General features: G+C 33.3%; 2 protein-coding genes across 4 annotated transcripts; one reads left to right on the forward strand and one right to left on the reverse strand.

The window, feature by feature from the left end:
* Positions 1–511: 511 nt before the first annotated feature.
* On the reverse strand, positions 512–5,092 carry LOC126969004 (protein slowmo). The gene is made up of 4 exons (XM_050814269.1): positions 4,890–5,092; positions 4,642–4,807; positions 4,377–4,571; positions 512–1,202 (listed from the first exon to the last, which is right to left on the reverse strand). Exons 1-4 carry the CDS (start codon positions 4,919–4,921, stop codon positions 909–911), a joined length of 687 nt encoding a protein of 228 aa, XP_050670226.1. The 5' UTR covers positions 4,922–5,092; the 3' UTR covers positions 512–908.
* Positions 5,093–5,340: 248 nt separating this feature from the next.
* Positions 5,341–23,177, forward strand: LOC126968931 (diacylglycerol O-acyltransferase 1). 3 transcript variants are annotated; one of them, XM_050814139.1, is made up of 11 exons: positions 5,344–5,783; positions 5,872–6,000; positions 7,303–7,400; positions 8,326–8,378; positions 11,223–11,331; positions 11,410–11,559; positions 13,163–13,189; positions 16,059–16,197; positions 17,483–17,648; positions 18,323–18,595; positions 21,566–23,177. In XM_050814139.1, exons 1-11 carry the CDS (start codon positions 5,668–5,670, stop codon positions 21,767–21,769), a joined length of 1,464 nt encoding a protein of 487 aa, XP_050670096.1. In that variant the 5' UTR covers positions 5,344–5,667; the 3' UTR covers positions 21,770–23,177. The 3 variants fall into 3 exon arrangements, with proteins under 3 accessions (XP_050670097.1, XP_050670096.1, XP_050670098.1); XM_050814141.1 differs by having other exon boundaries at positions 5,351–5,506; XM_050814140.1 differs by lacking the exon at positions 13,163–13,189 and having other exon boundaries at positions 5,341–5,783.
* The last annotated feature ends 1,908 nt before the right edge of the window (positions 23,178–25,085 follow it).

Raw genomic sequence — 25,085 nt, forward strand, 5'->3', positions numbered from 1 at the left:
GAATGTTCCCGTCAAACGCGCCGCCCGAAATTTCTAGAAAAGCGGCAATAAAAAACGCGGCTTTTCGTTGACAAGCACCTCGCGTTCCTTTGATAAAGCCGCCTTTTGCCGCTAGCAGAGTGTTACCTATTTTATTGGGCTTGGGCTCACTGCAGACTCTCCCTGAGGTAATGGGTGCCAAAAAGGTTTGATAAACTATATTGAGAAATTGAGATGACAAGATCAGTCGCCCACCTCACCACGAATAATAGGCGCGCTGTAGACGTCGAATTGTGGAAAGTAGCCCGTGACTACGTAAGCTAAACAATTTTGTCATTCTCTGACATTTAAGATGAGCTGGGAGTTCGTTATCAGTTCAATGCCATCTCAAAGCCCCTTTACTAAGTGTTTTTGCAATATCTGTTATTGTCACACCCTAAGGCAAATAAATACATATATTTCTATTCTTTCGTTTTCTGGGTATTCAGCAATTATTGTGTTCTACATAGAAACTAATAAAGAAAAAAACAAATGCAAGCAAATGATATATTATAGAAGGCAACAAAAAATTTATTATAAATAAATTTAATGATACTGTTACACCCAGGAAAACCCATAAAAATTCATAATCTAACAGGTTAATGTGATATTAGCTAGATTTACTGATAGCTTTGTTATGATTCTTGCATTTACATACTAAAGAAATGTACACTTTGAACAATAATTATACTAGGTATTGACTACAATAAATAAAAATTCAATTTCCTTTTCAACAAACATATTACATTCAGTGTTAAGATCAATGATACTATTATACTAATGCATAATGATTATGAGTCCATTTGGGCTTATGTCATTTAATTACATGAGAAAAATCTCATCACTATAAGTCAAGCCATTCAGCCCCGAAACAAAGGTTACTCCTCTTTTCAGCTTCGTTGATTGGCGTTAGTTTTTGTTAACTTCTCTATATCATCCAGGGACCTTTTCGCTTTAGTTGATATATCATCCATAGACTTTCTAGCTGTTGATGTAATGTCATCAATGGACTTCTTTGTTTGCGAAAGCAGTTCATCTGTGCTTTTGCATGCACTATTAGCAAGTTCTTTAATTTCACTATCCAACTTGCCAATTACCCATTCAATAGCCTGGCGACCTTTCCCAGCATTTAATGATATTTTATTTGCGAGAAGATCTTCCATATAGCTGCTAAGAGGAACTCCCTGAAATAGATAATAATATGTGTTATACACTGTATTTTAATTTTTTTATGGAATAAAAAAATAATTCAAAGACAGTAAATCTTGCAATGAATGCCCGTAGAAATCTACATGACTGGGATAAGAACTGCAAGTACACTGATGGTAACAGGAGCTAGTAAGTCTTTTGTGGGGTGTTACATATGCTTTTACAAGATCCCAGAAAATGTTTGAAACAAATGTATTACAAAATTCAAAAGAATTGTTATTATGCCTACTACTTGGTGAAGTTGAATATTTTAAGGACGCGTTTACGAATCTAACAAAAATAAGATATTTTTCGGTAGAGTTTGTGATGAAATTAAACTAAGTCTAACAAAACTAAAAATTGCCACAAATAGATTACTTCTTTATCTCCAATTAGCGGGAAATATTTGCTTTGAAATTTTGATATTATATGTCGTAAAAACGATTATCCGTTACCTCTTCACACAAAATTGACGAAATGGGGCTTCATTCAGGATCAGTTTTCTGCTACCACTTACACAATTTTGGCTCTTAAAAATTATGTAAGGAAAGCAGATATAATATTTTCAAAAATACGGGAAATAAATTAATGAATATCTAATAAATAATCTCAGAAAAAAATAAAAATAAATCGTCTAAAATTCATATATATTTCTGATAAGCATGAGCTTTAAAGTGTGGTATTAAGGGTTATTTTATTTTGTCACTCCGTACGCATTGCACAGAAAGATCTATCGAAATAACCTTAGTCCGCGCTCGGCCGCCGTCGTGTGTAGACACTGTGTCGGTTGTAAGCAGCAGCTCATACTCGGAAAGATCGCTGTACGAACATGAATATTTTTTATAAGCTATACAATACTGTCTTTGATACTTTACATATTTTGTACGCAGTCAGATTTTCAATAAATTATGTTTCTGTATTTTTTTGAATAATTTGTGATTTATAAGTTCATCTCTAAATATAAGGTCTAATCGAAATCCAAGATGGCGCCTATGAATTTTACCAACTTCTCTTCATGGGTGTCATTTTCATGGTTATCGGGGTTAACAATAACGAATATCGGGTCAAAATCGAAATCCAAGATGGCGCCTATGAAATTTACCAACTTCTCTTCATGCGTGTCATTTTCATGGTTTTCGGGGTCAACAATAACGAATATCGGGTCAAAATCGAAATCCAAGATAACGCCGATGAAATTTACCAATTCTCTTCATGGGTGACATTTTCATGGTTTTCGGGGTCAACAATAACGAATATCGGGTCAAAATCGAAATCCAACATGGCGCCGATGAAATTTACCAACATCTCTTCATGGGTGTAATTTTCATGGTTTTCGGGGTCAACAATAATGAATATCGGGTCAAAATCGAAATCCAAGATGGCGCCTGTGAAATTTACCAACATCTCTTCATGGGTTTTCATTTTTTAATAATATTAATTAATAATTAAAAACTTTATTTGGTTCAAAAATACAGAAATCTTATTACTAATAACAATATTATGGACATTACAGAACCAAAATGGTGTCTAGTCAGCATTATGTTGGGAATTTTACTTCTCAACAATGGTATTCTCTAGAAACCGAGACACATACTTTGAGAATTAAATATTTATATATTTATAATCCCCCAAGTGTACTGCTACCATAAAAATTTGGCAATAAATTTATATAAAAAATAATAAATAAAAATAATCTGTTAGTAACTAATACACTTCTCAATTTAAGGAAAATCTTAATAACATAACATTAAATCATAATATCATAACATTGGTAAGTAATCGGCAAAATTTTTCTTATAAGTAAAATAACAATAGGTTTGAATAAATATTAGATAAGTCATAACTTTGACTGTTTAAAAAAAATAAAATATATCCATAAGACATCAATAAATCAGCTATAAAACCCAATGATGTTCTATACACATGTACATAAATAAATTTAAATGTTTTATAAAAAAAATGGCTCTGTCGTAAATCCTATTACTCCACTGCTGAATATCTAAATGATCGGACAGCCTGGGACTAGATTGTGATTATTTTATAGCGATAGAAATGACTGTACAATATTCTATATTTTTATTGAAAAGAGCGCAAAAAAGCGGGCCTAAATCGAAATCCATGATGGCGCCTATGAAATCTACAAAATTTTTTTCATGGGTGTCATTTACATTGTCAAAATTAGAATTCATTCATAAACTTAAATTATCTTATAAAAGGCCTGTCTAACAATATCCCACATGCTAAATTAATTCTTCATTCCCTAAATATAGAAATATTTACGTTTCGACTTTTCACTCACAATATGTACAAAACACATTCCGTTACCAATCTAATTAAAAAATCTCAAAATTTGATTTTGAAAGACCTATCTAATTGTTCTCTGCACCCTCGATAACCTCGGATACGATACCCATTTTGTTGAAATCATAATGTTTTGCGGCGGCCATCTTGGATTAAAAAAAAACTGCATTTACTGCCATCTAAAATTCAAATATTTAACTACTAAACGAATACATCAACCAATTATCAAAAATACAAAGGTATTAAAAAAATAAAATTCAAACTTGCTAAAGTATCAAATTCATTTGATTCCCGCAATTAAGTTTAAGTATGTGTATGTGTTTGAGCGGTGTCAGTGTAGTGGTGCGATTCAATACCTCTCTGTTTTGAGAACGCGTCCTTAAGCTTTTATAACAAGATCCCAGAAAATGTTTGAAAAAAATGTATTACGAAATTTAAAAGAATTTTTAAAAATATTTGTGTGGTAAAGGCATTAATGAATTTTAACATAGGTTTATGAAAAAAAGAAGCCCCCTTATTTTCTTATGCCCATTCTTCTCAGGTCTGAGGCATTCTATTCAAATGGGTGACTGTTTATGACTTTGTGAGTTTTAAGTGATATCATATAGTTTTTTGAAAAATAAAACAAAATAAAAATGTTTAGTAATCAGGTATTTTTAACACTAAGTTTTCAATATTAAATAAAATTACATATCAATTAAAAAATTATAAATTGTGTGTATAAGTACTGAAGTAATAACTAAATACTATTATCAAAATAGCCACTAAGGAATGTAATGGGAAATTTTGTTAAATTGAAACCACACTCTTTTCACTTTCAAGCAATATTCTAGAAAAAAATATTTAATTCTAAATATAAAGATACTTACTTGTACAGTTACAACAGCTTCTTGTGTTAGTAGAGTTTTGCTTGAATCTGTAGGATGAGGTGTGTATTTAACACTCTCATCAACAGCTATATAGTGACAAAAAGTTAAATTTGTTGTTTTTAGGGTCATTTCCCGCTCATTAGGATTCACCACAGACTTTTCACTAGCATAGCAAATTTTGGCTGTTCCAATAAGCTAAAAATAAACAAAATAGGTAATGTGCTGTGAAATAACAAACAATACACAAAAACACAATTATACATACAGCTTGAGCCCACCGAGGAAAGAACCATTTAGAACTGACTAATCTGTGTGTAATTAAGTTCCCGTTCACTACTTTCCTATCAACCACATCAATTCCTATAACGGCTGGATTCATCGGATTTGGATATTTCCGCCATGCTGCTTGTGCTACAGTCTCCCATGGATGGCTAAAATTTTAAGATATACCAATATTATGATTTTTCTGCAATTAAACTTTTATTGCGTCACTATATAACAATGTAATCATACTTGAAAGTGTGTTCTGAGGTCCAAATCTTCATAGTTCTCCTCTCAGCCTTTTATTATTAGATTTTAATACAATAAACTATCACCCATTTAATACTTTTAAAATCAGGGTTCTGAATAATTATTCTTTTTGTTATAATATATCGAAAATAACTCGTAACATTTTGTTCGTCCTTGTACTAAGACAAAAAGTAAAAGAGGAATCGTAATGAACTTGATTAGGAAATTTACCTATCTACCTAATTGATAACAATTGTCATAATTTTGACATATTTGTCAATGTCAAACTGAGACAGCATTGCAGGAGACCATTGAATTCAGTATCGCCTGAACGTGGTGCAATTCTCTTTGGTATCGGCCGTTCCCAATATACTTATAGGTAATCACTAATCACTAATCGTAATCGTACAATATAACAATATAGGGGCGGCTGAAATATTTGAAGCCTAAGGTAGAATAGGTTATGTTAAAAAGTTTTTTTACAAGGTTATAGCCGTCATCTGTCAATCTATCAAATACTGCTCACTGCACGTTTCATTCGTATAATCGAGTAAATCGCTTTTTTCAAAGTTTTGCTAGGCTGATACTTGTTGTTTATAATTATTATGGCAAATAATTAGGTATTTCATATAAAAAATGATTGAATTGATTGTTTATTGTATTAAGAATTAAAATCTGTATATAGGTACAGAGGTATTGATATCAGTTAAACTATACCTTACAACGGAATTGTAAACAATAACAGAATACGCAAAGTCCATGCTTACCTTAAAAATTTGAAATGGGGGCAAAATTAGAAGATAATTCTTTACGATACCGCAGAGCTCAGAGTGTTACGAAGGCTGAAGAAATCACGGAAAAAGAAAAGAAAGCTCGACGTCTCCAATTAGATCGACCGTTAGTTTGAATAAAAAATAAGAAATAAATAACTACATATTTTAAATTATTTTATATAATGTATCAATCATTTATTGTCATTTTATAGATGTCACAAACCGAGAGATTCATTATTCTCATGGAGCTCAGAATTTACCGATTTCACTGGTCTGGTGAACTGGGGCTTTCTTATGTTAACAATTGGTGGTCTTCGCTTGTGCCTTGAAAATTTTTTAAAGTAAGTAAATCTATTGATATTTTCAATTATCAGCTTATCATTTGTAATAAAATAGTTTGCAGTTAACTAAAAGGTAAATGTTAAACATTTATTCAACAGTCTGTATAAATTAATATTGTATGATCTAAAGTAGAGATTATTGGTGGCTGACTTATTGATAATTATTGACATTTCATAACATGACCGCATCACATCAAATCATGACCTTATACAATTAAGTAATTTCTTGTATTATAGCGCAGTATCCTGTATAAGTTAACCTGTACCTGTTTATTATTTTTATATACCTACTGACCAACTACTGCTTTTAACAACACTTAATAGTTGCCAAAATAATACAAGGGAATATACTTATAAGCTTTGCAAATTGAAATGTGAACCAAATTACATTATTAATTTAATTTATTACAAGCCATTCTAATAATAATATCGCAAGTTAAGATATAGGAATCATTTAACTAAACATGATTATTCACACTGTGTGAATTTATTAGTTCAAATAAATTATAATTTGCTCAAATAAGTTAACAAAGGAGTCAAGTGAGCATAATCTGACTTAGGCACTGATGAATTGAATAATATTATATTATTAAAAAAATACCCAGTTCAGTAATCTTTCATCTTAATATCAGCTGGAAGACATCAACTGCTAGACAAAGGCCTCCCACAAAGATCTCCACCACAATCAGTCCTGCGCTGCCCTCATCCAATGTATTCCGAGATCTTGAACGTCCATCCTTGTGGAGGGCCTACCAACACTTCGGTGATCTTCAGGTATGTGGTCGCCATTCAATTTATTTACTGCCCCACAGGCCATCAGTCTGTCAAACTATGTGCACAGCCCACTGCACCCATTGATAGTGCACCATAATTTTGCTATCAACATATAAACTAAAGGTGTGTTTAGTTCATCAACAATTACATTCATTACCATTGAAAAGGAAGGCCTTTTCCCCAGAGTTTTGTAGATGTGTTAAAGTATTATGCTATAATCATCTTATTATTGTATTTACTTTACATTAAGGGCCTGCGAGAATTCCTATTTTATATTAATTTCAACCTAGTCACATCTACATGTACATGGTAAAAAGATGACATACTAACAGCCAAAGTGATCCTATAAGAGCTACCTGTTTTGAGTTGAGGAACCCAAAAACGTAATATTGCACTCCTCATAAACAAAGTGTTAGAGGTAGTGCTCTACTCTTGACATGTCAAAAAAAGCAGTTTTCTCAAAACTGATATAGATTTTTTTATTTAGCTATTATTTTATCTGTATTATAAGGACATACCTTGTTTCAGATATGGAATACGTGTCAACCCCATTGAATGGATCATACTTTTAACTGGCTATAACGAAGGGAATAGCGATCAGTATCCTTCGATAGTGTTATTAATATGTAAGTTGTCTATATTTATTGTATTTAAACCTTTTTTGATGTTGTGTCTGCTTCAAAACAGTATAAGACATAATAAAAAAAGTAATTTAGTAAGTATGTGCCTATAAGTAATAATATATTGATGATGATATATAATAATATAACTATGAATAGTTAAAATTATTCAAATTTAAATATTTTTATTCAATATAGGATATGAAATCACTTATTGAATGTCAAAAACTACCACAAGTGCAAGAAACTTAATGGGCTTCTTTTTTTCACAAAATATCATTGCAATCTTACAAAAAAAATTATTATAATTGGATGTAAGTCCAGAAAATCGTTCCAAACCACAATCATGTCAAAAATGATTTAAGAACACAACTCTGGTTATGTGATTCATATTAACGGACTGACAAAAAATGGCAGCCCTACTGTAACTCTTTAAATGACATCCTGACTTAGTAGCCCATACCCTCCATGTATGGAATATGCTAATATTTATTAAACTTTAAACACGAATTAAAATGAAATGCTTGTGATTTGGAACGTTTTTCAGGAACTACGTCCAATTAAAAGCCTGAAGTCATCACCTGATATGGCTCCAACTGACTTGTTTGTTTTTTTCGTCAACTCAAAAAACCACTTTGTGGCACCAACTTTCATTTCATCAGGAGCAAAGTAAATTAAGAATGTAGTTCATCTTGTTTTTTGAAGTCGATTAACATGGAACTTTTCAACGAAATTGCGTTTTACTGATTGCATATAAATTATTTCTCATTTAAAAAACATTTATTTTTTATTTTTGTTTGCCTATCAGTTTGTTCAGGCTAATCTTATAAGTGGCTGGATGGATTCCTCTTTTTCATTGGCTTCTTTCACCTTTGAGGTGAACAAGTAAATATTTTTACCAGTTGTAATAATTATCCGTTCTGGGTTACAGATAGTGTTGTGCCAGCTGTTACGAGTCTTTTAATTGAGAAAGCAATGGTTGTGGTAAGTAAATCTTTATAGCTTTTCGCTGATATTCTTATATAAATAACCTACACTTACTTTTAAAATTTACCTAGTCTTCTTAAAGTAGTTTTAAAATATTCTTTTTTTTCTATGATTTAAAAAAGTAAATCAGTAAATTCTACTTCTCACCTATTTAATTTTGTTAAATTGAAAATTTATCCTTATTGTACTTTTTTCAAGGAACCTCATTTATTATATTTATATGTTATTATTCTGGGACTTTTTATATAGCCTTGTATATCGTCAAAGAGATAGGCAGAACCTTTGCCGGCTATATTTCTTGCTCCCACGTAATCAGAGCGATCCTATTACCGTATAATACTCCTGACAGTGCCGCTGCTGACAATTTCCTAAAGCGCTGTCTCCACGAGCGAGAGAATCGCGACGAGTCTGCTTTTTTATCGTCGGGTAATCTTCACGAACGAGCGAATATTCGCCAGCGTATCGTCACGACTCGTGACGGAATCACAGCGTGTCCGCGACGACTCGTAACGGAATCGCCGCATATCCTTGAAGATGCGTTGTGCTCGCTGTGAGACCGACACGACGATAGCGACGATAACGCGGCGATACGACAACGTTTCGCACGTCGTTTTGTCGTACGGCAGCGGTAACATCGCGGTGTGGAGACGCGCTCATAGAGAGTATAAAGAAATAGGTGTCACGACGATTATGTCGCCGCGATTCTCTGGCTCGTGGAGATGGCGCCTAACATAAAAATCCAATACCACTGCACAACCCGACATATGGGGACGGCAAGGTGGTGTGAGAATGGCTTATCTGTGGAATAATCGTCTCATGTCTCTCAGCAATATAATCTGGGTGCCTTGTAGCCTAGAGTAAATAGGCATTTACTGAGTACCGGTACTTCATTTTCGCTCTCCATCAAGTAGATGCGCGATATCAGTCTCTTATAAAAGAACTAGACAGGCTGTGCATTACCTATTAATGTACAACTTATCATTATGCCAACTTATGTTTATGCGTTTTATTTATATCAAATATAAATAAAAGGCATAAAGGCATCTATTTTATCATAATTGATTCCTTTAGAATTCTTTTTGATATAATTTCTAATATACTAGATACTACTACCGCTTCGGAAACAAATGGCGCTCTACTATAAAAAATACAGTGCATATAAATTCACGTGAAATATAGTTTGATCTCAGGAGTCAAACCTTTGGTCGTCCAGTTCCTTGCATTAGGCTCATTGATATAAGTTGATAAGGTTATCAAGAATATTTATTAGTAATGATTTTACTTTTTATGTTTTCTTATCTGGTATTTAGTGTTCGTGATAAGAAAATGCACATTGACTTGATAATTAAAACAATAAATGTTGCAACACACAGGGTTAAAGTAATTCATTAATACTTTTCCTACTAATCATTTAGAAAAACTTGGTCAGTTCAAAGGCTATATGGAAAAGTTAGCATTTCATGAGCGAACCTTTTTAGCATTTAAATTATTTATGTGAGCTAGCCGTAATATCTACAATTAAGAATTAATATTAATTATTTTTAAATTTTTATAGTAAGTGTATATTTCAAATAATTCAATTACACATAAATTCATCATATTTTACTATATTTGTATTATTTCATAGTTTAAATAGTTCTAATATAAATGTTACTTAAGCATGTATTAAACAAGATAATATTATTGTAATTAGGCTACTCAATAAGTTAAAAAACCTATAAATTATTGATAAAGAACCTAAAATATGAGCGATAGATAATTTGATTCGGAATGATTTAAAGACAAATGCGTCTGGAGAATTGTCACGGATATCCGGTGACTCTCCATTATAAAGCCTAAGCCCCTTATTCATAATGGTCCGCTAACTTTAAACAGCCGCTAAGGAGTGTTTTTTCTCATTCTGACTTAGGTCAATAGAAGAACACAGAGTGAGAATTAGCAATGCTTTAAGTTAGCAGACTATTATGAATAAGGGGGTAAATTAAATATCCGGCGGGATACCATATGATGGACGATTATACGGCCGGTTAACGGATTAGAAAAATGCGACCAATACGATTTTATTTAACCCAAATATCAAACATAAATATATTTTTTTTTGCTACACAACAAAGAAAATCAATAACTCTTATTACGCTGAGGGCAAAATATGATAAATAAATACAAATTTCTCAGCATTCATTTTTGAAAAAGCGACAAACGGATTCTTTAAAAGGCATAAAATGCATTATTTTCTCAAAATTGATTCCTTTAGAATTCTTTTTGATGTCATTTCTAATAACTACTACATACTACTACAGCTTCGGAAACAAATGGCGCTCTGAGAGAGAAGAAGCGGCGCAAGAAACTCTTGTGTTCGTATTCAAGGCCAGCTTCAGAAATTAGTCTTTAGTTGTACACAGTGCAGCAGAACACAGAAAGATATAGTATCGTATCGTAGATATAGTACATAGTATTTTTTTATGAAAATAAGGGGCGAGACGGACAGGACGTTCAGCTGATGATAATTGATACACCCTGCCCTTACAATGCAGTGCCGCTCAGGTTTATTAAAAAAACCCAATGACTCTGAGCGGCACTACAACTGCGTTCGTCACCTTGAGACATAAGTCGTTAAGTCTCATTTGCCCAGTAATTATAACAGCTAAGGCGCCATTCAGACCGAAACATAGTAATGCTTACACATTACTGCTCCACGGTAGAAATAGGCGCCGTTGTGGTACCCATAATCTAGCCGGCATCCGGTGCAAAGGAGCCTCACCTTGGTAAAAAATCTCTTGCAAAAAAAAATGTTGAATTATATCTTTTGGGGTTATAACCCATGCAAATTTTATATTTCAGGATATCCTGTCAGAAAAAATTGGCGTAGTATTGCAAATACTAAATATTCTGTCTACAATCAGCCTACCAGTGTTGGTGCATAACTTTAGCAGTCAGGAGTTTAGTTTTGGTTTGTACAAAGTATGTGGAGCACATTGAAAGTATTTTTAATTGGATTTTTCAAAATCGCTTTTTAAATTGTTTCTAGTGGGTATAACAACAGTATGCACAATATATTTGATACTGTTCCTAAAGCTGTGGAGCTATGTCCAAACAAACCATTGGTGCAGGAATGGCTCAAAAGGAAAACATGTAAAGAATACAATGCGCAGGCAAAGTCTCTCGGCACCTAATTGGAGTAAGTTACATTTATTCAAGTGTCGGCTCAATATTTTTAGAGTCTGTGGAGTAGATTTGAAGTACGAATGTAGATTTACTGGCATAAACTGCAGTTAACAGTATTGAATACTTTAAATTATTTTATGTAAATATTTTTAAATATTATGTTTAATAAAATAATAATAAGCACCAACCCCGTATCCTTCCGTGGGTGTCGTATGAGGCTACTAAGGGATACAAAGATCAACTGCGATCGCAAACCGCCTGCCAAGTGTGGTGATTATGACAAAACGCCCCAATCTAAAACATTACAGACACTATTACGACCCGGCCCCAGTCCTCGATCGTGGTTGCCACCGTAGCAGCCACATAAGCGACAAGGTAGGGCGTGCTAAGAATCTCCGGTTCGGCAAAGCTACCACAAGGCCATGGCAATATATAATGTCAAGACACTGCGGACCGAAGAGAATTTAAAGTCGGGAGGGGACCAACTGTGGTGTCGGGTTCCTCGTTCACAAGTCTCTCTCGTCAGCAACGTTATTGGGGAGGGGAGTGTGTCGACTAGAGTAGCGTCCCTAATACCCAAAATTACTGAAAGGAATTTGTTGAAGGTCATTCAGGTTTACGCTCCGACTTCGACACACTCAGATGAGAATGTGGAGGCCATGTATGAGGACATTTCAACAGCCATCAACACTCCTAAAGCCCGCTCCACATTCTCAGCAAGAATCTCAGTGATGACATGCGGAACGCTGAAATGATCGCTAACTATGGGCCTAATAAGGAAGCTCATGGTCGCTCAGAGGGCTATGCTCAAAGTTTCTCCGCTAATCAGATATTATGAGATCCGTAGGACAACCAAAGTCATGATAGCGAAGCTTAAGTAGCAGAGGGCAGGGCACATAGCTCGAAGGACAGATGGCAATTGTTGAAGTAAAGTCCTCGAATGGCTACCACGTACCGGAAGACGTAGTGTTGGTAGGCCCCCCACATGATGGACCGACGATCTGGTCAAGATCACCAGAATAACTCTGATGAGGGCAGCGCAGGACCGATCATTGTGGAGAACTTTGGAGGAGGCCTTAGTCCAGCAGTGGACGTTCCCGTCTGAAATGAATGAAAATACTTACTGTAAACTAATAACTAAAATACTTTTTTTTTACAAAAAAACAACCGACATCAGAAACACTATTCCAAAACAATAGATATAATATGGACAAAAAAGTATAAAAATAATTGCGTATTTTTTATACAATCTAATTAATTATCTAATTCTAGTTACGATTATTGCTATTTTTGGAATCACACGGGAAGCACCAGCTTTCAAATAAAAAATAATTATCAAAATCGGTTCATCCAGTCGAAAGTTTTGAGGTAACAAACATAAAAAAAATACCGACGAATTGAGAACCTCCTCTTTTTTGAAGTCGGTTAAAAACTAAAAATGAAACCGAAACAGACTACAAATTAGATTAAAATTTTCTAAAAAATGTTCTATAAACACTGTGAAATAATAATAAAAAGATTCATCTATTTTAAGATAAATAAAGTATCTCTGGTCTCGGTTGAGAATTTTTTGGGTTTTAAAAATTTAATGCAAATTATATTTTAACGTTTTACAGATCAACTTGTTAACGCTGATAGTGACCGTAAGTTAAAATCCCATTGGTGTTGTATTTGAAAAAATAAGCTTTTAGTGCTATAATGCTTAAACAATTTTTTTTCTGATTTTCATCACTATACTAATGATAATTCACATCTTTTTTCTTTTGGTTGTTGTTTTCCTTGCACATGTGCTTAAGGCTTGGTCATTGTTGTTGTATGTTGGTTGGCCAAACATTGGTCAAAAATAGGGGTTTAAGTTTGAAATTGCTGCTAAAGACAAATATTTTAGAGTACGATTACAGAGTGCTACTTCACATGATAGGTAGAACATTCCAGATTTAAAATTGGATTCTTCGAATTTCAATTGTTTTTTCATTCTGATTTAAAAGAAAATGTTGTTCGGCTTGAAGAATGTACCCCCAGTTCGCAGTCACTAAGGTAAATAATGATGTATTGAATGTAGATGGAGGGAAATTATCACAATTTGCCTCCAAAATGCTTTTATGCGTAATGTAACGAATAGTGAATTCTATGCGATAATAACAAGCGAATGATTTAAGCCTAATGACTTACTCCGCATCAGTTTTCGCAACAATGCCCTAAAGCGAAGCTCATAGAAAATCGATGGTAACTGTTTGGTGGTCACTTCATTCAGTACTACTTCCTCAGATCCAGTCAAGCAATAACAACAAATATCTCTTGCACTGAACTTGGAACAATGATGGCTAAACTCGCCATAAGACACCTGACTCACTTTTTTAGTAATAACCGACTTACCCGTGTATCTCACAACCTTTTTCAATACAGTTGTGGGAAGTAGTAAAAACAAATCAAATAATTAAAGTTTATTTCAACATGTATATGGCAGTGTACGCGAATATAGTTTATAAGACTTTCTGACAAATGTTGACGTGGAAATAATTAATTATATTAACAATAGTAATTAAATTTAATATACAACACTTAAAAATTATATAATATACCGATATAAAATATACGTAATATACCGAGCTCATTAATTATTCGTCGTATAAAATATATCCAATCTTATTTTATGTATGAACACTCCTTGCTACATTTTTTTTAAGCTGACTCACCTATTAAATATTTAAAACTAAACCTGATAAATAATGATCGAGCTCGTAAAAGAAAGTAGCATCTGAAAGTACGCCATGTTTAACAACTGTATTGAAAATATATTTCAACTTTCAAAAAAATATTTTAATCTTGGAAGATTGGAGTACTAAACGGCAATTTCATACTTTAACCCCTAAGAGTAGGTAAGTGTTCTATCTTGTGATGTAGACTGACATTTGGCGACATGTGAGATGTGATATTAACATTTCATTTCTTTATGTTTAGGGTTACGTTGTGTGTTCCGCCTTCATGTCCTTACAGCATGTAGATTCTTTTATACTGTGGATTTTTTTTGAATTTATTTAAATAGGATTTATCCTAAATGCTAAACCATATCTTCAAATTATTGATACGATAAAATCTTACGAAAAATCTGGATTATGTCGTTTTTCTACAGTCCTGTTTTCGGGGATATTTATTCCACGTACCTACAACCAAACTGTGTGTCGATCTTCCGCTGTGTTTCCAGGTCGACACGTCACCTGAAAGTGCGACAATGATCACTTGTTAACAAGTAAAAAAAACATTTAAATGCTTTCTATAATGTACAGATGTAGAAGTAAATTTACATCATGTCTCACATCTCACTTAGTAAATAACACGTGTAGCGGTTGGTAACTCTTCGTTTATTATACTTCTTCAAATGCTTTTTGTCCATATTTTTACTCATCTTTGTTTTATTTTTAAATTGTATTACATGTAGGTAGGAGATATTTTTTCCATCAAAATAGACATGAAATATTGTATATTTAAAAAATCTTCCGTTGGTGTATATTAAGTGTTAGATGTCAAGTGCTAACTGGCGGAGGTGAGCGAGCGGGATATTGACTGGTCAGGTAATAATTATAACATATCGTAATAAGTCAGGTAATAATTATAACATATCGTAATAAGTCAGGTAATAATTATAACATATCGTAATTTGTCAGGTAATAAATATATCATATCTTAATTTGTCAGGTGAAAATTAAAACATATCGTAATTTGTCAGGTAATTATTATAACATATCGTAATTTGTCAGGTAATAATTATAACATATCGTAATATGTCAGGTAATAATTATAACATATCGTAATTTGTCAGGTAATAATTATATCATATCTTAATTTGTCAGGTGAAAATTAAAACATATCGTAATTTGTCAGGTAATTATTATAACATATCGTAATTTGTCAGGTAATAATTATAACATATCGTAATATGTCAGGTAATAATTATAACATATCGTAATTTGTCAGGTAATAATTATATCATATCTTAATTTGTCAGGTGAAAATTAAAACATATCGTAATTTGTCAGGTAATTATTATAACATATCGTAATTTGTCAGGTAATAATTATAACATATCGTAATATGTCAGGTAATAATTATAACATATCGTAATTTGTCAGGTAATATTTATAACATATCGTAATTTGTCAGGTAATAAATATGACATATTATTGTAATTTGCTAGGTAATAATTAAAACATATCGTAATTTGTCAGGTAATAATTATAACATCGTTATTTGTCAGGTAATAATTTTAACATATTATCGTAATTTGTTAGGTAATAATTATAACATATAATCCTAATTTGTCTGGTAATAATTATAACATTACCGTTACTATTCTTCTATAACTATTACAGGACCGGCCCGAGTAACCATTTTAACTATTGTAACCAATTAATAGTAGAGATCCACGTACTCACAAGTAAAACCATTAATTATAGTTATTTAACAAGTGTCATAGCTTTAGATACAATACTAGTACCGTTTATAAATCAACAGAAACTGCAGAAAGTGAGAAGGACGATGACTTAGTGACTGGCATCGTGAGCTACCCGGATAACATAAACCTCCGAGACTTGTTCTATTTCCTGTTGGCGCCCACACTCTGCTATGAACTAAACTTCCCTCGTACTACAAGGTTCGTGCTCCTTACATCAGATAGATACATTGATTCGCTTCTTTATTTAGTTTCTTTTAACAAACGCTGGAGCATGGAGAGAATGATTAATTTAACATGGGAAGGGCTATGTTCGGAATTTCCTTGCGAGATCGAATCAGAAATGAGGAGATCCGTAGGAGAACCAAAGTCACATAGCCCAGATGGTTGCGAAACTGAAGTGGCAGTGGGCAGGGCACATAGAACGACGTACAGATGACCGTTGGGGCAGTAAAGTCCTCGAATTGCGACTATGTACTGGAAGACGTAGTGTTGGTAGGCCCCTCACAAGATGGACCGACGGTCTGGTCAAGATCGCCGGAATACGTTGGATGGGTAGCGCAGATCGATCGTCATAGCGATCTTTGTGGGAGGCCTTTGTCCAGCAGTGGACGTCTTCCGGCTGAAATGAAACAAACGTTCTGCAAGCCCTTGAAATTTGTAATACAGTTGTGTTGCTTCGATGACACATTAATGTTTGTTAGGATATGTGGACATAGAAACACATATTGTGTTTGAGCACTAGATGTATTATTCATGTTAAATACTCATGAAGAACTTGTGTATTTTGGACTCATAGATCTCTGAAACTGGTTAAGAAACAATGTATAAAGTTATCGTGAATTTATATGCCGTACATAATTAATATTAATACACTCTTAGATTATTTTAATATATTATTATACGGGCGCACATGACAGAAAGTTGTGATGTAACCGCCCATGTAGTATCGGTTCGGGAAAACTGCAACCGGTTATTGATTACAAAGAAAAAGTGGTTAATGTTATTCTCTGTTATATTACACGATGTGATATATAGATCGTGACATAATGGTTTTATGTCAATTATTGGAGTATTATAATGTGTACAGGTAACAGCCTAGCGAAACTCTCTGAGAAAAAACCGATTCACTCGATTGTTTGAAACGTGCAGTTATCGATAGATTGACAGATGACGGCTATAATCTTGTAAAAAAACGAAGATAGCCGAAATCCACTACGTTTTAAGTAACTGGTCGCTTTCAAACTTAGCTGGATTATACTTTGCCACCAATCGCCATATGTAATAACTACTATTTCAAACATATGTCAAATTTCTGCAAGTTTCATACTAAACTAAATTTTACTTAGGCAGTCCCGCCACTTATTACGTAGTATTTACATCCTCTTTGATAGGTCATTGGAATCCATTTTAATTAAAGTAGTGCGAGCTGTCAACTGCGACGTGATTTTAATTTAATTATTTTTTTCATTTTTTCATATCTTAGGATCAGGAAAAGGTTTTTGATCAAACGGATTGTGGAGGTGATATTTGGAATAAACCTGATTATGGCTTTGTTTCAACAATGGATGATCCCGTCCGTCACGAACGCCATGGATCCCTTCTCGAAAATGGACTATATAAGAATAGCCGAGAGATTATTGAAACTGGCGGTGAGTTGAAACATCAAAGAAATCAAATCAAAATCACTTTATTCATGTAGGTCACGGTTATGACACTTACGAATGTCAAAAAAATATTTATTTTATTGAATTTACCGCTACTTCGTAAAGGGTTGACCTAATGAGAAGAAGTAGCAAGAAATTCATTGCCACTCTTTTAAAACAACATTTACATTTTAATCTTTTTACAAATCATTTCAATTACTATATATTATGTAAAGTGATGCAAAAAAATACTCAAACGTCAAATAGTCAATGCCTTACACGAGTAAGTCAAAAAAATAAACGTAAATTTATACAAAACAAAAGTTATTGAGTACATACAGTAGCTGCATCATCTACACACGCCGTAAATGAGAAACTAAAGGTATTTTGCGAGCATTTTATAATTTTAAGAATTTAAGGTAGAGTTTGGTTTAATAACAGCACTAAGCTAAAATAACCTTTCTACAAATGTCATACCAAATGTATGGGACACAATATGAAAATTTTGGATAAATTTTGATTTAAAAAAAGTTACTGATGTCATTTTACTGATAAATTAACACATTCTCGATATCAGTTTAAAGTTTGTTGATATCTGTAATAATTGCGGAATAATCGCCTTCATTATGTATACAATAAATAGAACCATTGGATGTTTTTAATTATTTGAACTGTCACAGGTCCCCAATCATTTTATATGGCTCTGCTTCTTCTACCTGTCGTTCCACTCGTTCCTCAACCTGGTGGGCGAGGTGATGCACTTCGCGGACCGCAACTTCTACAACGACTGGTGGAACGCGCGGAACATCGCCGTATTCTGGAGCACGTGGAACATGCCTGTGCACATGTGGGCGGCGCGACACGTGTACGTGCCCATCACGGAGATGGGATACACCAAAGGGGTTGCCAGTATTGTTGTCTTCTTCATATCCGCCTTCTTCCATGAATACCTCGTAAGTTTAATGTTTGTTTGCACCTGAAAGCCATATACTAATATGATAGAACAAGACGGAACGATACCCGCAGTTGTCAAATAATCGAACTGAAGCAAAAGAAAAACAAACACAAGTAATTTACAAATTGTTACTTTAAATGCAACATGATGCAACAAAAATACTCAAATGTTTTAACATACTTGAGTTAGTTCAAGAATCATGAATTATTAACCCTTTGTTTGAGTTGTTTAAGTGTCTGTCTGTTAACTCTTCTGGCGCACTTTTATTTATCGGCGTGGGCTTGATATTGGGGCCTTTGCTTTTTCTAGTCTATATAAACGACATCCCACAAAGATCTATTTTTTTTATGAAAATGAGGGACGAGGCGAGCAGAACGTTCAGCTGATGCTAATTGATACGCCCGTCCATTACAATGCAGTGCCGCTCATGATTCTTCAAAAACCCAAAAATTCTGAGTGGCACCACAATTGCGCTCGTCACCTTGAGAATTAAGATGTTAAGTCTCATTTGCCCAGTAATTTGACTAGCTACGGCGCCCTTCAGACCGAAACACGGTAATGTTTAGGCATTACTGCTTCACAGCAGAAATAGGCGTTGTTGTGGTACCCATAATCTAGCCGGCATCCTGTGTAAAAGAGCCTCCCACTGGTAAAGTGTAATGTGAGGTAGTTCTATTTGCCGACTGACACTTTTTGATATTAAAAAAAAATTCACGGACAAAAAGAAAATTATGATGACGTAAACACGGAGAGTAAAAAAAGAAGGACTCCGAGCCGTGATATTAGCAAGTGAAGCACCGTTGTGTTGTGTGGTTACGGGGGATACTAGTTACACAATTTTTTCTCCCTTAAGCAATATATGGCCACAAATACTTATAGAGTATCATTTTTACACTTTTCACAACGCACGACGGCATTTTTAAAATATTTTATTGAGACGCAAACTGATCTGTCACAGACGATGACAATTCTCACAATGGCCGCCTATCGGACTGTAGTAGTGTGTGTGCGTGGGGCTATGTATCTACACGTTAATCGGCTTGTTTTGGTGCTACACTATTATGTAAGGTGACACGGAGTCCTTATTTTTTTACTAGTCCGTGGACGTAAATAGTGCGCTCACATAGGTATTACTGTTTACACACATGCTTACGACCAATAATTTGCTACTGAATGCTAAGAAGACGAGACTTGTTCTATCAAAGTTTAAATATACCCATACTGTGTATGTTCCGAGGTTGCTTGGCAGACCTGAAATGCAATACAAAGAGTACAAAATACATTTTGCTGGGATATACCCGCCCGACAACACATTTACATATATACATCAAAAGAAGCAAATATTTTAAATATGGTTGCTAAAAAACACCAAGATATTTATAAAATAAATTGGAATAGCTAGGTCAGCGCAGCCGTTTAAGTATTGAAACAAGGTCCGCTAACCACGTCTTGTCAGTCCTACTCCATCATTCCGCTACTTTTAGAGGAAGTTTTAGATACAGTGCCACCAAGTGCTAGAATGATTTACCACCACCTTTCCGCAGTTTGAATACTTTTGAAAGTTTCCGAGAAGAAGTTAAAAAATTGATTCTTATGTCCACTAAAATATTAAGTATCAGTTCACAAATTGGCTGCACGAGTCTTATATTATTAAATCGCACTTTTTATTTGTTTAGTGTAAAGTCTCAGCCACTGTTCAGACGTTATCTTTAAATAAATCTATGGTTCTTATTATTATTTTTATTAATTAAATGGCTCTGCTATAATAGCTTACTATTCAATTGCATAATATCTAAATGATCAGACAGCTGATACGACTAAATTTTGATTATCTATTAATTAGCAGTGACAAGTAAGCACTATAGCAGTAATTTAGCAAATATGTTGAGTTCCACAGCTTTAAAATTATCAGACAGTTGACTGATGTCTATCTTACACCTTATTTGGTTTTGGGTAGATTTTTGCGCGCAATTTTTATCTGAAATGACGGTAGTGCTTTAACTGTTTATTTATTTATTTAGGTTCACCAACAGATTATACACTAATACTAGCTTATAAAAATAACAAAATTAGTATAAATTATGGTGTAAATCCAATTACAGGCAAACCAGCATGCATTTTTAGTTGCACAAGTGCGGGGTGGCATGTTTACAATGAAAAAATATTGTATTTTACTATTATAATGTAGAAGTGAACAAGTGAAAAAAAAATCTAATGGATATAAATCAAAACAAAGCATAAGTTATGTGGTTTCTGCACTGTTTATAATGCTGAGGGCAGGAGGTGTGGATGTCAACACGAGTAGTTTTGAAAAGATTGTGCTCCCGGCAGATCCTTTCTAAAACACTATTAGCACCGAGTTCAGTTTTATATAAAATTCCAATAAATGGTTTGAAATTTGTGAAACGTGCACTTTCGCGTGGCACTGAAAATTTAATTTTGGCTAGGATATTGGGACAGTCTAATTTGTTATTTAAAATTTTGTATAGAAACATTTGATCATTCACCCAGCGACGATTTTCTAGTGATGTTATGTTAAAGAAATTTAAGGTACACTTTTTTTTTGTAAATTGTTTCTCATCATCTATCGATGTGTGTTTAGCTGAGGTCGTCATTACTAGTTTTAGTACCGCAGACTCTCGCTTTGGCCAACAGCGCCAAAATGCAAACGGCGAATATCAATCAGGCACAAAAGCACTTTGACAGCCACCACTCACCAGTCCAGTGGTAAATAGTGGAGGACAGTGAGCACTGACATCAGCGCCACCTATCCAGCACGTACGTAACTGTTACGTACGTTCAAGTGCGTTCAAGTGATTATGTCACACTTTATATGTGTGAAAAGTTTAATTTCAATTGGGCTATTGAGTTTTTGATGAATATACATACACACATTCTTTTTTAAATATAGATAATAATATAAGTCCATGCAATATTAATAATGATGTAAATCTATTTTATTTCCCAGGTGAGTGTTCCTCTACAGATGTTTAGGATCTGGGCCTTCCTCGGTATGATGGCTCAGCCCCCACTCTCAGTGATATCCCGGTTCATTGGCAAGCGGTTTGGTGCTCGGTGGGGCAACATCATAGTCTGGAGCTCACTGATACTGGGGCAGCCCCTTGCTATCATGATGTACTATCATGACTACGCATTAGCTCATTACAAATAACTATTAATTACAAATTAATTAGGCAAAAAAACAAAAACATTACAAATAAATATTATTACAAATTACATTAGGCACAGGCATTTATTAATTATTGCCTAAAACAAGCATTTTGTTAAATTGAACTGCACTGAACAAAAATATGAAATTAATACAGGAATGAAATTATTTATAATTAATATTTACCGGCATTGCATTTTGAAATCATTTGCATTATATACAAATTACCTAATTTAAGTTTTAAAATTGTTAAAAAAAATTTTATATTATGATTACAGGCCAGCATGATATTTTTTAGTTGTAGTTTACATGGGATTTTGTTTTAGTATTATGTAGTTGTACTTGTAATTAAGTTATACAGTGGGTACTTTCACGGCCTTACAAATAAACTTGGTATAAAGTTATAACTAAGCATAAACAAAGAATATGCAAAATGTTTACAATATCGTTGACAACACTGTCAATACAATGATAATTCTGAAGTTTTCCGAATGACAAGCAGCCTTGCAAATAAACGCGGGAAACGTTATACGTCCGAATAAAGCAATCGTAAGCAAAATGTCTATTTGTAAACATTTTGCATTTTCTTGGTTTATGATTAGTTATAACTTTATACCAATTTTATTGGTAAGGCCGTAATTATTTCAGTAGTTAATATTGGGTAAGGTTTAAGTGCTCAACAACAATATTTACCAAAAAGAGTCATTGATACTAAGTGTAATTGAATTAAAGAATTGAACATTATTAGAACAATAAAATGATGGTACTCTGCTAATTAGTATTGCCAAAGAAATACACACAAAAGTACAAATGAAAGTATACAAAATATAAATTATAATGGTGCTTAATTTTTTATTTATTTAATGGCAAGGGATGCAAATTTGTTCTTCAGGTAGTCTCTACTTGCCTAGTACTTTTAATTAAAAAAGTGAAATAATGTTGCCATATCTTAAAAGTAATAATTGAATATGTATATGGGTTTCATATAATATTTTTAAACATATAGATAGTTACAGAAATTATTATGTATTTATTTTATAAAAAAGGGTTGTATTTTTTACACTATAAAGGAAATATATAACATCCAATATTTTTATATGATTATATTTATTATATCGGATATTTATGAAAGACTGATATAACTGAGTTAACAGCTATATTTATTGTGATAATTATTGCCATTTTGGATTTTTGTTATTAAAGTTGCAAATCTATATTATATTTTGTTGATTATATTTTGAAATTATATATAAATCATACTTTGTTACTTTTTTTAATGTAAAATGTAACAGTTGATCTATTTACAATTTATATTATAACTGAATTATAAAGAATAGAGATTTTAAATTATTTTTATAGTTCTTGAATGTTTTGAATTAATTTTAATTTTAATAAAACTTTTTGATATTTACTGTTTTGTTTTTTGACCCACAGGCAGCATATCAATCATTTGTTTTTTTTTGTAAGGTCAGAATGAAGTGAGAGTGAATGGAAGTTATTATTAATGATTGCATTGGATTTTTATAACATCGAGTAGGTAACTAAAACATATTTAAACAGAAGCCTCTAGACCAAGTGATTCCCAAACTATTAGGGGTAATAGACCTAAACATGAACTGTAGTAAAAAGTATGTAGTTAATACAAATAACGTAAAAATACATAAGCAGATAATTATATTTTTGTGTAAGTATATAATAATATGAAAATCATAAAAAAGTTCATTGTGATGGATGAAAATGGTACCTTTCTACCAATTTAGCTAAATCTGTTTCAATTGTGACCGGAGAGTGAGTGACCTTAAATCACCTTATTGGTTGGTTTTCCGAAGGTTTCTCTGTTTTGTCAAAATGTTTGTTATCACAGTGAAGTATTTTTCGACTAGATGTGATCTAAAACCGATTAGTGTTTTTTAGCGAAGTTCCACAATTCAGGATACTGTGTTCCAATATTGCGTTGCAACCATAACTTCTGATAGCCTTGGTTGAACTTGTACTTAAGCTCCTCGCCTGTGCTGATGTTAAACAACTCTCCTTGCATTATCAACTTAGTTTCTTCCATGGTTGTGATATTGATCGGATTTATTATCACGGATACCTCTATCAATGGATAATAAACCTGCAGTCAACATACTCATGAAATAAATCCAAACTTTAAGTAGTTCATAGGTACTGTGCATAATTTTGGCATTTCTTTTTAGTGTCTGCCATCATAAGATTCGTATTATAGGTAAAAATAAAAAAAACTCAGATAATACGTCTAGATAGAGTCTCTTGCTGTTAGACAACCGATACAAACAGGCCAGGTTTAATACTTAAGTCAAAAAGACAAGCTTCGTCAACACTACGTCACTACTACTTTGTATCAGTTTGCATGCATTGCTCAAAATAGAGATTAGTTCTAAACTCAATTTTTTCGGCGATTTCACAGGTGATCTTAGAAAAAAAATATTTAAGAGACGACTTTAAAAAAGGAACAACAAAAGTTAATTTTGCACACGAGTGATGATTTTATGTTACGTTGTTGACTCACGAACTCAACTACTCATTGATAAACTTGAATATACCTAGTCACTATAGTACAGAATATTTGTATTATACTAATAAGCTGCGTAATAAACGAAAATAAAAGAAACGGAACATTTATAATTTTAGTTAACACCTTTTCTGAAGTAATTAAAAAAAATACAAAAGATTTTATTCTTTTTCATAAACTGCAGCTTTTACGCTAGGTAAGAACAAGCAATAATATCTAAGCAATTTTTAAATTGTTTCGTTGCACGTAGAAGTTCCTTGAAAACCGCAAGTTGGAAGACTACCATCCATACAGTGAGGACGGTAAGGCTTTGGTCTCGAAAAAAATACAGATCGTATGCGGTGCTCACTGGAATCCCTTGAAGAATTAACTTGGAATTTCAGACAGATTCACTTTATTCAAAGCTCATCACTACGTCCAGACTAAGTGACAAGCTGTCTCTCATGATTACCATAAACGCCCCCATGTGTGTGTCAGATTAACTAGAAAATCGGCAGATTGGCTGGCGATTTTAGGGGTTTTGTAATAACGAAACCCCTACTGTCAGTCATTGAAAAACTGCAGATCCTCGAGATGTGTCAAGAGCTGGCGGTTCATGATGCTCTCGATCCCTTTTGTGATGGATAAAATACCCAAGGAAAATAGGGCTCAACTATTAGTTTTACGTCTGAACTGTATTTCATGAAAAGTGTTCTGATATTGCGGGAAAGTCGACAGTGTTTTTTAATTAAATTATTAAAACTTTCGTGAGTCATTATTAAAATATCTATTAATACAGCTTTACTC

This window comes from Leptidea sinapis, chromosome 17 (genome assembly GCF_905404315.1).
Source record: "Leptidea sinapis chromosome 17, ilLepSina1.1, whole genome shotgun sequence".
NCBI classification, from domain to species: Eukaryota; Metazoa; Arthropoda; class Insecta; order Lepidoptera; family Pieridae; genus Leptidea; species Leptidea sinapis.